At 49.1% G+C, this 18631-nt stretch overlaps 1 protein-coding gene across 1 annotated transcript in view; it reads right to left on the reverse strand.

The window, feature by feature from the left end:
- The window catches only part of BCL2L13 (BCL2 like 13), a 93817-nt gene that overhangs the window by 40351 nt on the left and 34835 nt on the right, over positions 1-18631 (reverse strand). Inside the window, exon 3 of the mRNA XM_082255756.1 lies at positions 2120-2224. Within this exon, the coding sequence (XP_082111882.1) occupies positions 2120-2224 (105 nt within the window). The remainder of the gene's footprint in view (positions 1-2119; positions 2225-18631) is intronic.

Raw genomic sequence — 18631 nt, forward strand, 5'->3', positions numbered from 1 at the left:
GCGGCGGCCATATCTACCTCTGGGTCTAAGGACCCTGCCGTTGGAGGCGAAGGCAGAGGGCGTTTGCGGCTGGAAATACTTAAAATGACAAAATCCACCTTAGACATCAGATTTTGCAAAAAAGCTGCGATTTTAGGCTGGGACTGTGATCCAGAATGTTCCACAGTCGCTCTCAGGGGGTCTGCAGGAGAAAATGTATCCTGGGACTCAATGTTACACTGATTTAAAATTAGAGCAGTGTCCCTTTAAAAACCGTCGAAACGCGATCCCACCGCTATTACAGCGGACCTTCAATCCCTGATTAATAGAACTAATAGCAGAGTGGATGAGGAAAAACTAAGAAAGAAAGTGACACTGACTGCACAGGAAGAGGAAAAGGAAACTCTGCCTCTATAATTAAAAAAGCCATGCCGCACGCCTGTCCAGCTGGTGGAACTCAGGAAAATGGCCGCTAAATTTATTCATAATGGGGGAACTATAGAAAACGGCTGCCCATGCAATAGAATGGGAACAGAAACCTTTATGATCCACAGCAAAATGGTGGCCCCCACGGCACGCCATGCGGTCTCCAGGACCCCCAATAGGGGTCCCAGAACAGTAGGCATCGGAAGGTCCCCAAGCAGGGACCCCATCAGGACAAGCCGCCCCCACAAATGCAGGGCCACAATGGCAGCAATATTACCGTCCCCCAAGGTAAAAGACCTGCTAGAGGTAACGGGGTGCTGAGGGGTATACAGGCCCAGTCCTCCGAGAGGCCAGGGGAACCGAGGGAGCCCCTTGGGTCCGACTATTCCAGGGAGGGGGCCCACGACCACCCTGAGACCGCCAGAGGTTTTTGGGGGGACAATCTATTCACCATACCACGATACCAGGTGGGCGCCACACCGAAAACAGATCACCTCCCACCCGGGATAGGGGTGCTGTCAGCCAGGGGGAAGCTGCGACTCAGGGCAATCCAGATCGTCGTGTCCCAGCGAGACGGTCCACTCGCCGGCTCGTCTCCATCAGTTGGGGCACTGTCGTGGCGAGACCTAGTTCTGCACTATAACCTGCTCACGTTCGCTGGCCAGGCTGGGAGACCTTAAGGATCTAGATTATCCAGTGCAAAACCACAGCCAGCTGTTGCTTGTAGTTCCTCTGGATCTTGGTCCGTTAGGAACTTGTGCAAAAAATAAAAAAATACCAACTAACACAAATTTCCCTATTAAAAGCTAAGACCGAAGTCCCAGCAGGGAGCTAGGTCCTATTCCTAAAACTAGGCAGAAACAAACTGATTGCTGATAGCAGAGTGTGTGGGGTTATGCCTGCAGGGACAGCCCCATAGGTGTGGTTAAACTTTTTTCCTTCCTAGTGCCTATTCCTGGTAGGAGGAGCATAACCCATTGGTCTAAAGATGATTGAGCTGCGTCTGTCGATGAACGATAGAGAAAAGTAACCTGTTTGCTTTGTATTGCTTCCTTTGTGTAAAATCCCTGGTGTTCTGAACTCTGTAGAGTGCACAGTGTGGTCAGTTTTCTGCATGTGCTGGGAACTCAGCCTGCTCTCCTCCAATAATTAGACTTGTGCTGGGAAGACCAGTGTGTTGTTTCACCTCCCATAGCTGTCACAGCTCCTTATGCAGCTAAACAGGTAGGTATGTGATCATTTTTTTTTCTATTTATTTAAAGGGGGGGGGGGATATTTAGAATTTTTTTGTTTTTTATATCTATACCAATACATGTTTTGCTTTTCATTTCAATTTTAAACTGAATGGGTTGTTTTACAAGGCGAGGGTTTACATATACTTTAAAATTGAAAGAAAAAGAAAAGGGTAAAATAATGAAGTGCTCTTGATAGACATATTGTCTTCAATGTCATTACATTTTTTGGTTATGCTACCAAGTGAGTCCCAGACCTGAACATGTTCATCGGAACAAACCAGTATACCGTATAAAACAAAAAAATCTATATCAGAGCACTGCTGCCTAGTATGTGGAAAGGCCAGAGGATAGCATTGACGAACAGAAAACTAGCAGATTCTAGGCATCACAATTATTACAGGTCCACACTGAAACTGAACTTCAGGTAAACCACTCAATACACTAATATATCCACCCCCCCCCCCCCCAATAAGACAAACCTGCAGATATCTCCTCCTCCAATCTTTTAAGCTCTTCCTCTATCTCTGCTTTAACTTTGTCCAGACCATCTCTGGCAGATAGTGGGGGCGCAGGCTGCTGGACGTCTGCAATGGAGACCAAGGCAATAAGTCAAGACAGGAGGGGTGTTTTCAGTAAAATGACAAAAACACTGAAAATACAGGATGAAAAACAACAGCAGTTAACAAGAATTAAATTTTAGTGGAACTAGTCAATCCAAACTAAAAACAAACAGTAAGCCTTTTAGGGTTACCTGTGAAATTCCCATGTTATTGTGATTTTTCAACTTTGCTGAAGGACTGGTTATCTAAGAATCTACCAGATTGTTTTCAACTATTCATACCAACCCAACAGTAAATGATAAAGCTGAACTCCAGCCTTCCCTTCAGTCTTACCTAGTTGTACAGGCTTCCCTCCTGTACTGAAATCACTAAGGCCGGCGATACACAAAGCAAATTTCTTTCCTGCAACCACGGGTAGGAGGAAAAAAATTTGCTCAAATTCTCCCATTAACACAGACAAACTTGATGCGGAATTCCTCCTTGCTTCTCCTGGCTGGGGGGCGGGGAAGCTATCCCCACGGGGAGAAGACAGTGATTGTTAGTGGCTATAGCAGCCGCTAGTGATAATCACAGGTTAAAACCTGGAATGCTGGTTGTATTGAAGTTAAATGATAGATCAACTTGGTACATTCAGCCTACCCATACACGGTTCGAATCTTGATTCCAGGTATCAGTCTGGAAGAATTGGATCGAATTCCTAAGCAGACCGCATTAAAGCGGATAACATAACAGAAATTGCAGTGTCTGTCATACTGCAGCTAACTGGACTAGGGCAATAAACACAAAAGATCCTGTATTCCTTGACAGAGAAGGTTGTACCAAAGTCATTAGTTGTCAAGGAATGGTGGCATAGTGACAGAAAAGTCTACCTTAGTCAGGTAGGCTACTTGTTGCGTGCCTAACAGAGCTAGAATTGGATACAAAGACCGGTGTTAAAATAGAGTTTTGCCCTGACGCAAAGGACACTTCATCACCACATGACTGAGTGTTGTGCGGGGCTTTGGCAGTGTGAATGCTTGCCTGAGGTTTTGTATTGGCTCTCTTCTGTCTGGTTTCTGTTATTACTACAGGTTAGGAAAATCCCCTGTGGGGTACCCCTGAGGACGTGCCCGACTATCTTATAAAAAGGATCTCAGTAAAGTGTGCAGCCTGTGGTGTGATTTAACACCTGGTCATTCACCTAAGGCTAAGCTCTTAATTTTAGCAATCTTAGGCCCCTTTCACACATGCTGTCCGTTTGTCCGTTTTTCATCCATCCATTGGCGGATGAAAAACGGACATCAGTGTATCTCTATGTAAAAACGGACGACAACGGATGATCATCAGTTAACATCCGTTTTCATCCGCTTCCGTCAATGTCCGTTTTTTTTGAACGGATGAATGCCCTATTTTTCATCCGTCAAAAAAACGGATCGGACGAAAAACGGATGACAACGGACGAAAAACGGATGACAACGGACGAAAAACGGATGACAACGGACGAAAAATGGATGTCAACGGACGAAAAACGGATAACAACGGATGAAAAACGGACAGAAAACGGACGGAAAACGGATGGAAAACTGATACAATTGACGTGACTGAACTGATGAACTGAACGGATGGTATGTGTGAAAGGGGCCTTATAAAAAGGCTCTCGGTAAAGTGTGCAGCCTGTGGTGTGATTTAACACCTGGTCATCCAACTGAGACTAAGCTCTGAATTTTAGAAAAGTTTACACCGTAAAAGTTAATGCATTCCAAACACACTTTTTTTTTTTTACAGTAACAATCAAAAATACAGGGTGACCCTCTCCCACCTGCCCACGTTGCCCTGTCATGGTTGGCATACCCCCTGGAAAGGTTTTCAGGGTCTGGGATCCACAGGGTTGGACCACCGCCCTAAACCTGTATAGCACGCATTGCACAATATCCTGAGAGGAGCACCCATGCAGGATCCAGTGCCCAAAGCAAAATTACAGGCCATCCCCACAGTGCAGAGACCAGATAGGATTTTACCAAGGTTGCACTGCTTCTATTTTTGTATTAGAAGAATGTAAAGTTGTTAGAAGAATACAAAGAGAAAACACTTAACTATTTAAGCTAAGAGTGGATTCTCTGTACAGGAGAAGAGGTCCATCACCTTAGGACAGTAGCAAAAAACTGAGCACTTACAAAGGTGGGCTGAGGTTTAAAAGGGGAGGGGGTGTATTTAAAAGCTTGGCAGTACCCAATCATTTGAAGGTACCTGCCTATAACAATACTTAAAGTCTGTGTCCTATATTTAATGACGTCCTGTCAAAGATGCAGCAAGCACAGTCAGCAGTTGGCTCCCCGCGCCTCTCATGACTCTCTAGAATTTCGCTCTACTGTATTGTGGTGTTTTGTAGGCCCAAATTTGATAGCCAAAGAACCAAACAATCAGCCATATCCTGTCTCTTAGCAGAGCTAAAACAGGAGAGCAATACTCTCAAAAGACTGGGTAGGTATTGTGCTCAGTTCCAGCTTATCGTGAGAGCTTGATTTCACCCGACAACCTGTCAGACAGAATTAGAAGCCAAGCGGAAAACGCGGGAGAGAGCAGAAGCTGCGCCATGCACAGAAACATTCACTAGTTACTGGGCAGACCTAAATATCCGTAGAACCAGCCAGAGACGCTGGGCGGAGCGCCAGTTGTGCACACTTATACAACCAAACATTTAACAGCAATGCCTTGTCAGCGTGGGGCTACAAGAGACCTAAATCAAAAGCTAAAAGTGAGTGGTTGGACCAGGATTGAAATCAATGCAATGTGGTATAAAATGGAGGAGTAAAGTGAAAGTAAAGGAACGCACATATGTCTAAAAATGAAAACATTAAAAATGATATATTCTGTACAGGAGCCTAAGGCCCCTTTCACAACTGTCCGCTCCGTCAGCAGACTCATTTTTCTCAGCGGGGATAGATCCGCCGATCCTCGCTAAGTAGGCGGATGACAGCTCCGTCTCCATTCTGTGTGCGGAGACAGAGGGGTCAGATTCCCGCTGTCCTCTATGGGGGGAATTGGATGAGAAAAGACCGCCTGTCCGTTCTCATCCGATCCACCAGACGGATGAAAAATAGGGTTTCCATCCATCCGGATTTGACGGACAGGATCAGATCGGAAGACAGCGGACATGTCTCCGCTGACATCCGCTGCCCCATAGAGATGCATGGGGCATCCGTTCAGATCAGCCTGAAAAACTGACAGGTGGATCTGAACAGTCCACATGTGTGCAAGGGGCCTAAGGAAAAGTTCTGCTTACAAAAAAAAAAAAAAAAAATTGTTCTGTGCAACCTGTGATGTTGCACCTAATAGTGTCCCACAAGCTAAATGACAGCTTTATGCTGAAGATCATGCACTGGCCCTCAATGTCATTTAGATTCCCAAAACAAGACAGGCCAGCACAGACCAAGCCTTTTTAAACACGTGCCCTTTTTACCCACCAGGAGCCTTGGCTAAAACTGTAAAAAAGAAAAATGTGCGGTGGGGTGGGGTGTAGCAGAAGAGGAATGAAGCAGTGTATTTAGTAGCCAAAGGGTTTAAGGGTTTTCCAAACTGCTCTTCTTCAAAGCTTCAGATAAAGACAGTTCCTGGCAGATTCTGACATGACTAAGCCCATCGTCTTGGCAAAACAGGTTACAGAGGATCCAGCTGGAGTTTGCATGGTCTGTGGATCAATGCTCTGGGCTGTCAAGTTGTTTTATAATCAAGATCCCGACAGTATGCAGAGGTAGTTTGGGGCAGTTTGGTGTCAGATCACCCCAAGCCCTTAGCTGGCGATAATGCAGAACTGGCATTGTGGGTGGCTTAGTTAACTGCGTACATAGAAGACAGTGTGGTGAACTTTAACTACTTACCCACTGGGCACTTAAACCCCCTTCCTAACAAGACCAATTTTCAGCTTTCCGTGCTCTCACATTTTGAATGACAATTACTGTCATGCAACACTGTACCCGTATGAAATTTTCGTCCATTTTTTCACACAGAGATTTATTTTGGTGGTATTTATTCATCATTGGGCTTTTTTTTTTTTTTGCGCTATAAATTAAAAAAAACTGAAAATTTTGTAAAAAAAAAAAAAAAATGGATTTTTCTTTGTTTCGGTTTTAAAATTTAGCAAATTTAGTAATTTTAGTTCATACATTTTGGCCGAAATTTATACTGCTACATATCTTTGGTAAAAAAAATAACCCAAATAAGTATAAATTTGGTCTTTGTGAAGGTTATATAGAGTCTTCAAGCTATGGTGCCAATCATTGAAAATTGATCACGCCTGATTCACTGATGGCCTATCTCATTTCTTGAGACCCTAACAAGCCAGTAAAGTAAAAATACCCCCCAAAATGATCCTTTTTTGGAAAGTAGACATTCCAATGTATTTAATAAGAGGCATGGTGATTTTTTTGAAGTTGTATTTTTTTTCCACAATTCTGTGCAAAAACTGAATTTTTGTAAAATCTTACCTGTAAAATTCCTTTCTCTGAGTCCTCCGACAGTCGCCGCCGCCTCTAAGTCATCACTGTTGGATATTGACTTCCGCTCCGCAGGAGTAGCTAGGCATAAAGACTTAGTCAAAAGAACAAAGGCATTTGCCTATACACACCCATGGGGGTAGTCCCATCTGGTCAATACACCCTGCAGTGACCACTCCCAACTCAGTTTGGTAGCATAGCAGTAGGTAATAAGAACACAACACCAAAAGAGGGGCGGGGCGGCGACTGTCGGAGGACTCAGAGAAAGGAATTTTACAGGTAAGATTTTACAAAAATTCCGTTTTCTCTTACGTCCTCCGACAGTCGCCGCCGCCTCTAAGTCATCACTGTTGGGATGTCCCAAAGCAGTATAGACATGAGGGGTGGGAGACGCAACCGTAGAAAAGGCAACGCAGTACCCACATCAGAGAAAGGAATCTTGCATGCACCGTAAGAGAACCTTCTGGGCAACAGAAAAACAATGCTCAACAGGAGCAACAGCCCAGGAAAGCAAATACCAACAGCCAGGGACCCATAAAAAAACAAGGGTCCTTCATGGCACTGCCGCACTGAGAACCTTGCGGCCAAAGGAAGCATCAGCTGATGCCAGAACATCTACTTTGTAGAACTTGGAAAAAGTGTGCACCGACGACCAAGTCGCAGCCTTGCACACCTGGGCCACCGAGGCCCGATGCCAATAGGCCCAGGACGCACTCACAGATCTGGTAGAGTGCGCCTTAACAGGGAAGGGTGCAACCCGTTCCTTCAAGGCGTAAGCCTGTTCAATGGTCTGTCTGATCTATTTGGCAATAGTCGCTGCAGATGCAGCCATGCCCTTCCGAGGTCCCTCAGGAAGGACAAAGAGTGAATCCGTCTTCCGAAAGGATTCCGTAGACGACAGGTAAACCTTGATCGCCCTGACAACATCCAAGAAATGCAGAGAAACCTCCTTAGGATGCTTAAGCTTCGTACAAAGCGAAGGCAGGACAATGTCCTCATTAATGTGGAACCCAGAGACCACCTTAGGAAGAAAGGAGGGATGCGGACGCAAAACCACCTTATCCAGGTGAATCACCAAGTATGGTGAACGGCCAGATAACGCTGCCAGTTCCGACACCCTGCGAGCCGAAGTGATCGCCACCAAAAAGGCAACCTTCTTAGACAGCAGAGGCAACTATATAACCCGAATGTTTTCAAAGGGAGCACGCTGTAACACGGACAGAACCAAGTTCAAGTCCCATGGAGGTAAGGGCTCCTTCCTGGGAGGAGCCAAATATCGCACACCTTGAATGAAGGTGCGAACCAGAGAATGAGACGCCACAGGGCGTTGGAAAAGAATAGCCGGCCCTTGATCGTGGCCCGCGCCAGGCGCTGGTCCACACCAGACTGGAGGAAGGCCAACACTCTCGACACCGAGTACGAGCGAGGGGAGAACCGACTGGACTCACACCAGGCGAAATAAGCCTTCCAGGTACGGTAATGGATTTTAAAAGAGGAGGTTTTCCTAGCCTTGACAAGGGTAGGAATGACCTCAGAGGAGAGACCCCTGTCCCTCAGGACCTGGGTCTCAACAGCCAGGCCGTTAAAGCCAGCGACTGTAAAGTAGGATGGAAGATCGGACCCTGAGACAGGAGATCTTCCCGCAGAGGCAGTCGCCACGGAGGCGCCACTGCCAGGTGAACAACGTCGGCGTACCAGGACCGGCGTGGCCAGTCCAGAGCCACCAGAATCACCAGGTTCCGAGGCTAACCTGCGGAGGAACCTGGATAGCAACTGAATTGGAGGAAAGATATACATCAGACAATACTGATGCCAAGGGGCCACTAACGCATCCAAAGCGTCCGCCAGCGGATCGCGCGTTTTTGCCACGCACCTTTCGGTTTAGCCGAGATGCGAACAGATCCACGTCCGGGATCCCCACTTCGCACACAGCATTTGGAAGACCTCCGGGTGTAGGGACCATTCCCCCTGGTCCAGGGTCTGGCGGATCAGATAGTCGGCCTGCCAATTTCCCACACCCGGATTGTGAACTGCTCAGATCGCTGGGACATGAGTCTCGGCCCAAGACAGAATGTCGGTCACCTCCCGGGCCGCCCGAGCACTCCTGGTGCCCCCTTGGTGGTTGATGTAAGCCACCACGGTAACATTGTCCGTCTGTACCTGGACAGGACGGCCCCGAAGACAGTCCGACCACTGGAAGAGACAGAGTTTTATCGCTCGCAATTCCAGCACATTTATAGGGAGGGAGGACTCCTCCTCCGACCAAGTGCCCTGGGCAGACAGGTTGCCCAGGACTCCACCCCAGCCCGACAGGCTGGCATCCGTGGTAATCACCGTCCACACCAACGGACGGAAGGACCTGCCTTCCGCAACCGACAGGGACTGGAGCCACCACAGAAGAGCCAATCTGGTCTGACGACTCAAGGAGACACACAGATCCAGGGACTGAGGCAGTCTGTCCCACCTGGCCAGGATCTCCGCCTGGAGAGCCCACGTGTGAAACTGAGCAAAGGGTATCGCCTCGAAGGCCGACACCATCAACCCCAGGCCCCGCATACAGGTCCTGAGTGATGAGGACGGGTTGTCCCTGAGGGACCTGAGCTCGTCCTGCAAAGTCCGGAGCTTGTCCTCCGGCAAAAACACCTTTGCCTGAGCAGAGTCCAGAATCATTCCCAGATAGGGAAGATGAACCGATGGAGACAACGTCGACTTCTGAACGTTGATGGTCCATCCGAACTCCTGGAGCGTCTGTACCGTGGTGGACAGATCGCGCACTAGGTCCTGGCTGGCACGTGATCTCAGAAGTAGATCGTCCAGGTAACCCAAGACCGCAATGCCCTGTGCCCTCAGCAGGCCCAGAACCGGCACCAACACTTTGGTAAAAACCCTTGGTGCCGAAGCGAGACCGAAAGGTAACGCCACAAACTGGAAGTGGTCCTCTGCGATAGCAAACTGAAGGTACCGCTGATGACCCTCGAAAATGGGGATGTGCAGGTACGCATCTTTTAGATCTATCGAGGCCAGGAATTCTCCTGGGCTCAGGGAGGCCACCACCGAGCGGAGAGACTCCATACGGAACTTCCGCCGCGCACAAAGCGGTTCAGCGCTTTCAGGTCCAGAATAGGAAGCACTTTGCCCTCCTTTCTGGGCACAGTGAACAGATTTGAATAAAAACCCCGAAATCTGTCCCGATGAGGCACCGGGACAATCAACCCTTGAGCAAGAAGGTCCTGTACCGCATGGTGCATGTCCTGCAGACGCCCCGGAGGCAAATGAAGATTTAAAGGGAAAGAATCTGTCCGCCGGCCGGGAAAGGAATTCGATCTTGTACCCCGATCAAATGATTTCCAGAACCCACCTGTCCGCTATCCGGAGCAGCCAGGGTTGGAGGAAACCGCGCAAACGTCCCCCCACCCCTGAAATGGGTGAGGGCGCCCCTTCAGGCAGAGGCAGACTGACCCGCCGAGCCAGCATTGCCTGACTTCTGCTTACCTGCTCAGGGGTTTTCTGGCTGCCCTGGGCCATGAAGGGCTTGCCCTTGGATTGGTTCCGAAAGGCACGAAAGGACCCCTGAGTGGATCTAGGCGCAGAACCCCGCTTGCCTCGAAAGGGCTTGTTCTTCGGGTTCTGGGGCAGCAAAGTGCTCTTGCCCCCCGTGACGCCTTTCACCAGAGTATCCAATGCCTCGCCAAAAAGGCGAGAGCCAGCATAGGGAAAATCAGCAACTGTTTTCCGCGAGGACTGGTCAGCCGACCAGCTCTTCAGCCATATCAGTCGCCAGTTAAGCACCGAGACACTAGAGAGGTGTGCTACTAAGGGGGCCTCATTTAAGGCCGCATCACACAGATACATGATTCCTTGGTGGATTTGATCCACCATTTCCAGCCGGGCAGGCGGAACATCATCAGACACGAGGTTGCTCCTAAGCACCTTAGTCCAATCAGCCACCAAAACGAATGCGAAAATGAGTCTGAGTAACGAGCCCGCCACCGTATAGGAATGGCGGGCTAGAGACTCCAACCGCCGGTCCGTGGGATCCCGGAAAACCGGGGTATCCTCGGAAGGAACCAAGGTAGCCTTGTTTAACCCGGCCACAGTGTGATCCACCTGTGGAGGCACACACCATCGTGATTCCGTAGCCAGTGCAAAGGGATAAAGCAATTTGAACCGACTAGGCACCAGGAATGGACGTTTTAACGTGCGCCACATTTCATTAACAGTGTAATGAAACTCAGCTGGGCAGGGAAAAACCTGCGCCGACTTGCGGGTCCTGTGCGTCCCAAATGAGGGCACAACGCCCGTAGGACTGGGCTCATCCTCCAAATGTAATGTTTCCTTAACAGAAACAATTAATTCATCCATGGTCGCCCGCTCTTCAGACGACCCCGGGGAGGAGGTATCAACCCCTTCCACCTCTGCCTCCCCCTCAGACCCCAGCGGGTCCAAGGATGAGCGAGACCCTGAAAAGGGCGCGCTCGCAGCAGCAGCAGCCATATCACCATTGGAATCAGAGGAGAGAGACAATCTGGGCCTCTTTTGAGCAGCACGTTCAGCCATCAGCATTTCCATATTTGACACCAAGGTCGCCACTACAGCGGCCAAATCAGATCCCAGAGGGGCCACAGGAGAACTGGGGACCCCCACCAGAGCTGGGGGGAATTTGCTGTCCTGAGAATCCATTGCTCAAGGTGACAAAACAGTGCAATAAAGTTTGTACTGCCCCTTTAAGACCGCTGCAGGGTGCGCAGCCCACCGCTACAGCTACAGTGACAAAGACCCCCAAACAGGAGAAGAAAAAACTGAGCCAGAAGCGACAATACAGAAAGATTGAGAGAGAAAACCTGCAGAGCCCCGCAGAGTGTTGCCACCGATGTCCTGCTTCAGAGGAAAAGGAAGTGCTGCTAGAGTAGGCTGAACTTACAGGCTGCATGACTCAGGGAAAATGGCTGCCCCATAGGATTGCATGAAAGGCTCCGCCAAAATGGCCGCCGGACATGCGGTTGGAACGATCGTTCTGCTACCGTAAAATGGCGGCGGATGGGCGCCAAAACAGCATGTAGTATTGCCCGTAGAGAAGCCAAACATGCCTGCCCATACCTAAAATGGCGGACAGCGCGGATTTACCCCGCTGCGGCCGCCACACACAGTCTGCACCCCCAACAAGCACCGAAGTGACACAGGGAAGGGGACCCCCAAAAACATACAGCACCGCAGCGCATGCACAAGCGATCCCCGCAGGGACCGCATCAGGGAGTCACACAGGCACAGGCATGGGGGACACACAGCAACACAGGACTGCCACCCCAGACAGAGGCCCCACACAGAAGTACGTACCTGTACCAGATGGCGTGGGGTGCCTCTATGAACGGAAAGCCGATGTCCTCATCTGACAGGGAGTGCCGTTAGCCAGGGACATGACACTGCAGCATCGCAGATGTGTCCTGTGAGGTAGCCACCTCACGGCTGCATCCCTGCTGCGAGCAGGGATGGGTCGTTCATAGTGCCAGGACGAACCACGGCTGAACGCACGATGGCGGGCTGGGGGTCCATTTGACCCTCTGCCCTGGATAACCAGGGCGGTCAGTCCGAATCCCAGCACCGCATGATCCATCTTCTTCCGAAGAGTCGACTAAAACTAAAGCTGACAAAATAAACAGCTAGTAAAGTAAGAAAAAACTGAAATTTTCAAAGAAAATCGAAGAAAAGATTAGTTAGGCTGAGACTGTAGCCCCAGCACAGGGAATCCTAACTACTCCTGACGCTAGGCAGAATGAAACTGAGTTGGGAGTGTTCACTGCAGGGGGGTATTGACCAAATGGGACACCCCCCATGGGTGTGTATATGCAAATGCCTTTGTTCTTTTGACTAAGTCTTTATGCCTAGCGGTTTGCTAGGCGGAGCGGAAGTCAATACCCAACAGTGATGACTTAGAGGCGGCGGCGACTGTCGGAGGACGTAAGATTTTTTTTTTTTTTTTCACAAAATGGTCATATTACCGAGTTATTTATCACACACTGTATAGGCATACTTGCAACTACATCACAAAACACATTCTGCTACTCCTCCTAAGTATGGTGATACCACATGTGTGGGACTTTTTCACAGCCTGACCACATAGAGAGGTCCAACATCCAAGTAGCACTTCCAGGTGTTCTAGGAGCAAAAATTACACATATCATTTCCTGACAGCCTATCACACTTTTGAAGGCCCTTGAGCACCAGGACAATGGAAACACCTATAAAATGACCCCATTTTGGAAAGCAAACATACCAACACAATCTAGTTGGCATAATGCATCTTTTGAACATGTTATTTTTTTTTACACAAATTTGTCCATTTATAAGATATTTCTAACACAGAGCATGTAAAAAGCAAAAATGACACCCCAAAATACATTCTGCTACTCCTCCTGTGTATGGCGATACCCCATGTGTGTACACAGCTTGGCCACATACAGAGGCTCAACATGCAGGGAGCACCGTCATTTCCTGACTTCCCATTACAATTTTGTGAGGCACTGTAGGACACTGATAAGCATTGTAGTGGCACGAATGAGCGCCGACGTGGCACGGATGAGCGCCCACGTGGCACAGATGAGAACTGACATGGCACGGATGAGGCATGGATGTGCCACAGATGAAGCATGAATGTGCCACAGATGAAGCATGAATGTGCCACAGATGAAGCATGAATGTGCCACAGATGAAGCATGAATGTGCCACAGATGAAGCATGAATGTGCCACAGATGAAGCATGAATGTGCCACAGATGAAGCATGAATGTGCCACAGATGAAGCATGGATGAGGTATGGAGGAGGCAGAGGATGGGTGCAGCTGCACTCTCTCTCCTCTCCTCGCACACTGTACCGATTGTTGTGTACAGTGTGCGAGCAGAGGAGAGAACTGAAACAGACGTGCTCTGGTTTGTTGGCAAGTGATCGCTCAAGTGACAAGTTGACAAGTGATTTGCGAAACTCGGGCAATGGTGAATACCGTCCTCATTGCCGAACCAGCCAGAGTGTACATATGGCGGGCCACAGCCTCCGTCTCCGCCTCCCGATCAGCCAGATCTTTAAAGGCCGGGAACTCTTCAACCAGAATTATGGTTGCCTTGTTTTTTCTGGAAACTGGAGGGTCCACCAGCGGTGGCACAGTCCACTTCTTAAGAAGGGACTCCTCATAGGGGTAACACCTGGTAAAGCCCTTAGGAACACCACGGGGACGTCCCCACTCTTTAGCAACAATTCTCTCAAAATAAGCAGGGGAAGGAAACACTTTTGCCGCTCTGGATGGCTTGCGAGTGCCAAAGGGTACCTGCGCCTCCGTCACAGCTTCATCCTCCATCTTTAGGGTCTCACGCACAGATACAATAAGCACCATTTCGTGCACGGTCAAAGACGTGGAAGAATCTTCCTCGCTTTTAGAGGATTCCAGGCGCGTGATTTCAGACCCAGCAGGGGGACCTACGTCTGCAGCGGCTAAATCAGATTCAGGATCTGATGAGACAGGGGAAGGAAGGGGGCACCTTTTGCTAGCCCGTCACCCGAAAGCCACCTCCACCCGGAACACAAGAGACTCCAGGACCGCCATCAGTGCACAGATGGATGGTTGGGACCCGGAGGGCCCAGCAGACTCAAAGAGGGGATCAGGTGGGGAAATGTGCTCCAAAGACTCCATGAGTCACCAGGGCGAACCCACAAAAGCTGGCAGCACCACCCGGTCATCAGGCACAAGCACCAAGCGATCCACAGCAGAGAGGGAGAGGACCCGACCAGACTCACCACCCGCAGAAACAAGCGCTTGCAGCCACCAGGATAATGCACTATACATGCGGCTATCAGGAAGTAAATTCATCCAGAAGTCAGCACCAGGGGATAAGGAGGGGCTCCCACCGCCAAAATTGCTGCCCACAGGGTTCAACTGTCATGGCTGCTGCCATTTTCAATTGCAAACCACAGCAAAATGGACGCCAGACTACACAAACATGGCCGCCGTGTATAGGAATACAAAGGCAACATCAAAATGGCGGCACCACAAGGCATTGAGGGAACTAGAAGGGAGACCAGGCCTCAGGGACAGATCCAGGCAGGATGGGGGGCCCTGGCAGGAGCCCCCACCAGGTACAACCCCCCCTGCACACTTGATTGTCCGGTCGCCGGCGGCGCACTGCCCCCCTCCCCCGGCCCCCATTGTTAGTAAGCGACCTGCCCCCACCCCAGGAACAGTGGCCAGGTGAGGGACTCGGCAAGGGGAACCCGGGAGTCCGACCATCCCAAGGAGGGGCCCACGTACACCCTAAAATCCTCTAGGGGGAGAACTAGGTCCTTACTCCTGACTAGGGAGAAAAAAAAAACTGAGTGGCTATAGCAGAGAGGGAGTATACCCCCTGAGACTGCCTATGGGTGTAGCCAGAATAATTTTCTGCCTAGTGCCCTACTCATGTAGGGGGCAGTGTAACCCAATGGTTAGGAATACCAGGGGCTGGGTCTGTCCGAAAGAGAAAAAATGAATATAATCAATTTTGGAATAAGGCTGTAGCATAACAAAATGTGGAAAAACTGAAGCGCTAGGAATACTTTCCGGATGCACTGTAATGTATGTGTAGGCTTATTCATTTTGGTATAAGGAAATGTACTCTGTAATGTTTTTTTTTATATTTCGTTTGTTGCTACTAAAATACCTGGTAATCCTATTTCTCCCTGGTTGGGGTTTCAAATTGACCACACCAAGCACAGAAGCAGATCCATGCTGGTATGGTCATTTTGCGCGTCAGTTTTTCCACTTTGTAAGGTAACAAGAGCACAAAATAAAAGATCATAAAAAAGTACAAACACTTATTAAAAAACGCAATTCTGGTAAACAATTAATATTTCCTGTATCACAAAGTGCTATTGGGCATATACATATACACTGCTCAAAACAATTAAAGGAACACTTTTAATTTAATCAGAGTAAAGCATCAAGTCAATTAAAGCAGTTGTAAACCCTATTAAAAAAAAAAAAATAAAAAAAAAAAACCTGCAAGACAAAGGCATCGCATACTAGCCCATTATGTGTAACTTACCTTAAAACGAAGCCCCGACACGGACCCCCGGACAGCGCTGCGGGCGCTGCCATGATCCCTCGTCGTCTCTTCCGGGTTCGGCGGCTCCGGCGCGCTGATTGGCCGGGAGAGACGGCTCCGGCGCGATGATAGGCCGGAGCCGCGATGACGTCACTCCCGCGCATGCGCGCGGGAGTGATTTTTCCGGCAAGCTCCCGGCAACTTAATTGAAGGTCCCCCCGGACCTTCAGAGCGCATGCGCCGCTCGCGCGAGCGGATGCATGCACTGTAAATGCCGTGCCGGTTTAGGAGATATTATTTGTACCTACAGGTAAGCCGTATTATAGGCTTACCTGTAGGTAAAAGTGTCAAAAAGCGGGATACTACCGCTTTAAACTCCTGGGATATTGATCTGGTGAGGTAGCAGAGGGGATTGTTAATCAGTTTCAGCTGCTTTGGTGTTAAAGCGGAGTTCCGGGCACAAAATTGATTTTTTTTTGTGCCCGTCCGCTTCTACACCTTCACCTGAAAAGGAATTGGATAGTTAGGTTTTTTTTTTTTTTATTTACTCACCTTGTAATTGAAGATCGAAGATACTCACCTAGTCTTCACTTCCTCCCTCTGTACCGAGGCTCAGTAGTCTCTTCCGGGCTTGCACTGATTCCTGGGAGCTGAACGTCATCGCTCCCAGGAATCAATGCGATGGCACCGGCCCCGCTCGTCACTTCCGGGCGACGCCGCATTCCCCTGCTAAACAGCTTCTGGGCATGCCCAGAAGCTGTGGAGGAATGCGGCGTTGCACCGGAAGTGACGAGAGGGGCCGGTGCAGGCGCATTCTGGGAGAAGAAGACGCGGAAGAAGACGCCGAAGGGGACCGCGCCGGCTTCAGCTGCCCACAAGAGAGATGGAAACGCTGTGGAAGAAATTTTATAATATTTCTTCTAAAAGGTAAGTGTGAACCGGGACAGATCAGAGGCTAACCATTGTGGAATGTACTAGCCCTGACTGTCCCGGGGGTATGTTTATTGAAAAATGACTTCTGTGCCCGTAACTCTGCTTTAATGAAATTATAACAGGTGCACTAGATAGGCAACAATGAGATGACCTCCAAAACAGGAATGGTTTTACAGGTGAAGGCCACTGACATTTTCTTCCCTATTTACCTTTTCTGACTGTTTTTCACTAGTTTTGCATTTGGCTAGGGTCAGTATCACTACTGGTAGCATGAGAAGATACCTGGACCCTATAGAGGCTGCACAAGTAGTCCAACTCCTCCAGGATGGCACATCAATACGTGCCATTGCCAGAAGGTTTGCGGTGTCTCCCAGCACAGTCTCTCAAGAGCATGCAGGAGGTTCCAGGAGACAGGCAGTTACTCTAGGAAAGCTGGAAAGGGCCTTAGAAGGTCCTTAACCCAGGGCTTGACAAATTTTCCTGAAATCTAGGAGCCAGCTAAAAAAGTTAGGAGCCAGTTTTTTTTTTTTTAAACTAACAACCAAGCTTTATTTAATAAAACGGATACTAAATTTACACATAAATACGACTAGAACCCCACTCTCCTCTATAGCGCAATTGGATGAAAACAGACTGTCTGTCTCTTTCCATCCGATGCCATCTGATCCGATCCACGAGATGGATAGAAAATAGAACCACCATCCGTCTGCTTATGGCGGACAGGATCAGATGGCGGCAGATTATTGCTCCATAGAGGAGAATGAAGGTTCCGATCAGGTCTGCCTGAAAAACTGACAGGCGGACCTGATCAGACAGCCCGCGTGAAAGGGGCCTTCGGCTGTGGCATGGCGATGAGGAAAAAAAAAAAAAAAGGTTTTTATTTTTAATAATTGGAAAAAAAAAAAAAAAAAGAAGAAAATATTTTTTTTTTTTACATTTAAAAATAAATTAAATTAATAATAACCACACTCCCTGTCAAAGGTAACTAACTGGACAGGGAGATGGTAATGCATTGAGAACAAACAGGCAGTGGAAACAGTCATTACTCCCGGCCACCACAAGAGGGCGCCAGTTCCCCATTGGAAGCCTCTCATCTCAAGTAGGCCGAAAAGCCAGGGCCTCAATTTTCGGACGGCGCGGAAGTCCGTGCACTCCGTGCGCGGAAGTCCATGCAAAAATGACAGGACACCTTCTGCAGGGCACCCCAGGCGCCAGGTCGCTAATTCAAGTCGTAAATGCGACCTGGCGCCCGGGGATTGTCGAGCCCTGCCTTAACCCATCAGCAGGACGGGTATATGTTCCTTTGTGCAAGGAGGAATAGGATGAGCACTGCCAGAGTGCTACAAAATTACCTCCAGCAGGCCAATGGTGTGAACATCTCTGACCAAACAATCAGAAACAGAATTCATAAGAGCGGCCTGAGGGCCAAACATCCTCTAGTGGGCCCTGTGCTCACTGCCTTGGACTGTGAATCTCGATTGGCATTTGCCATTGAACACCAGAATTGGCAGGTCCGCCACTGGCCACTAGGTATCAGGATGAAATCCTTGGACACAATGTCAGACCCTATGCTGGTGCAGTGGGTCCTGGGTTCCTCCTGGTGCCCGACAATGCTTGGCCTCATGTGGTGAGAGTATGCAGCCAGTTCTTGGAAGATGAAGGAATTGATACTATTGAATGGCCCCCACGCCTGCCTGACCTAAATCCAATAGAACACCTGAGACATTATGTTTTGATCCATCAGCCGTTGCCGGGTTGCACCCCAATCTGTTCAGAAGCTCAGTGATGCCCTGGTCCAGATCTGGGAGGAAATACCCCAGGACACCATCCGTAGTCTCATTAGGAGCATGCCCTGACGTTGTCAGGCATGCATACAAGCACGTGGGGGCCACAAAAACTACTGACTACCAACTTGAGTTGCTGCAATGACATTTTAGCAAAATTCGACTAGCCTGCAGCGT

Source organism: Pelophylax lessonae (genome assembly GCF_965119305.1).
Source record: "Pelophylax lessonae genome assembly, chromosome: 4".
NCBI lineage: Eukaryota > Metazoa > Chordata > Amphibia > Anura > Ranidae > Pelophylax > Pelophylax lessonae.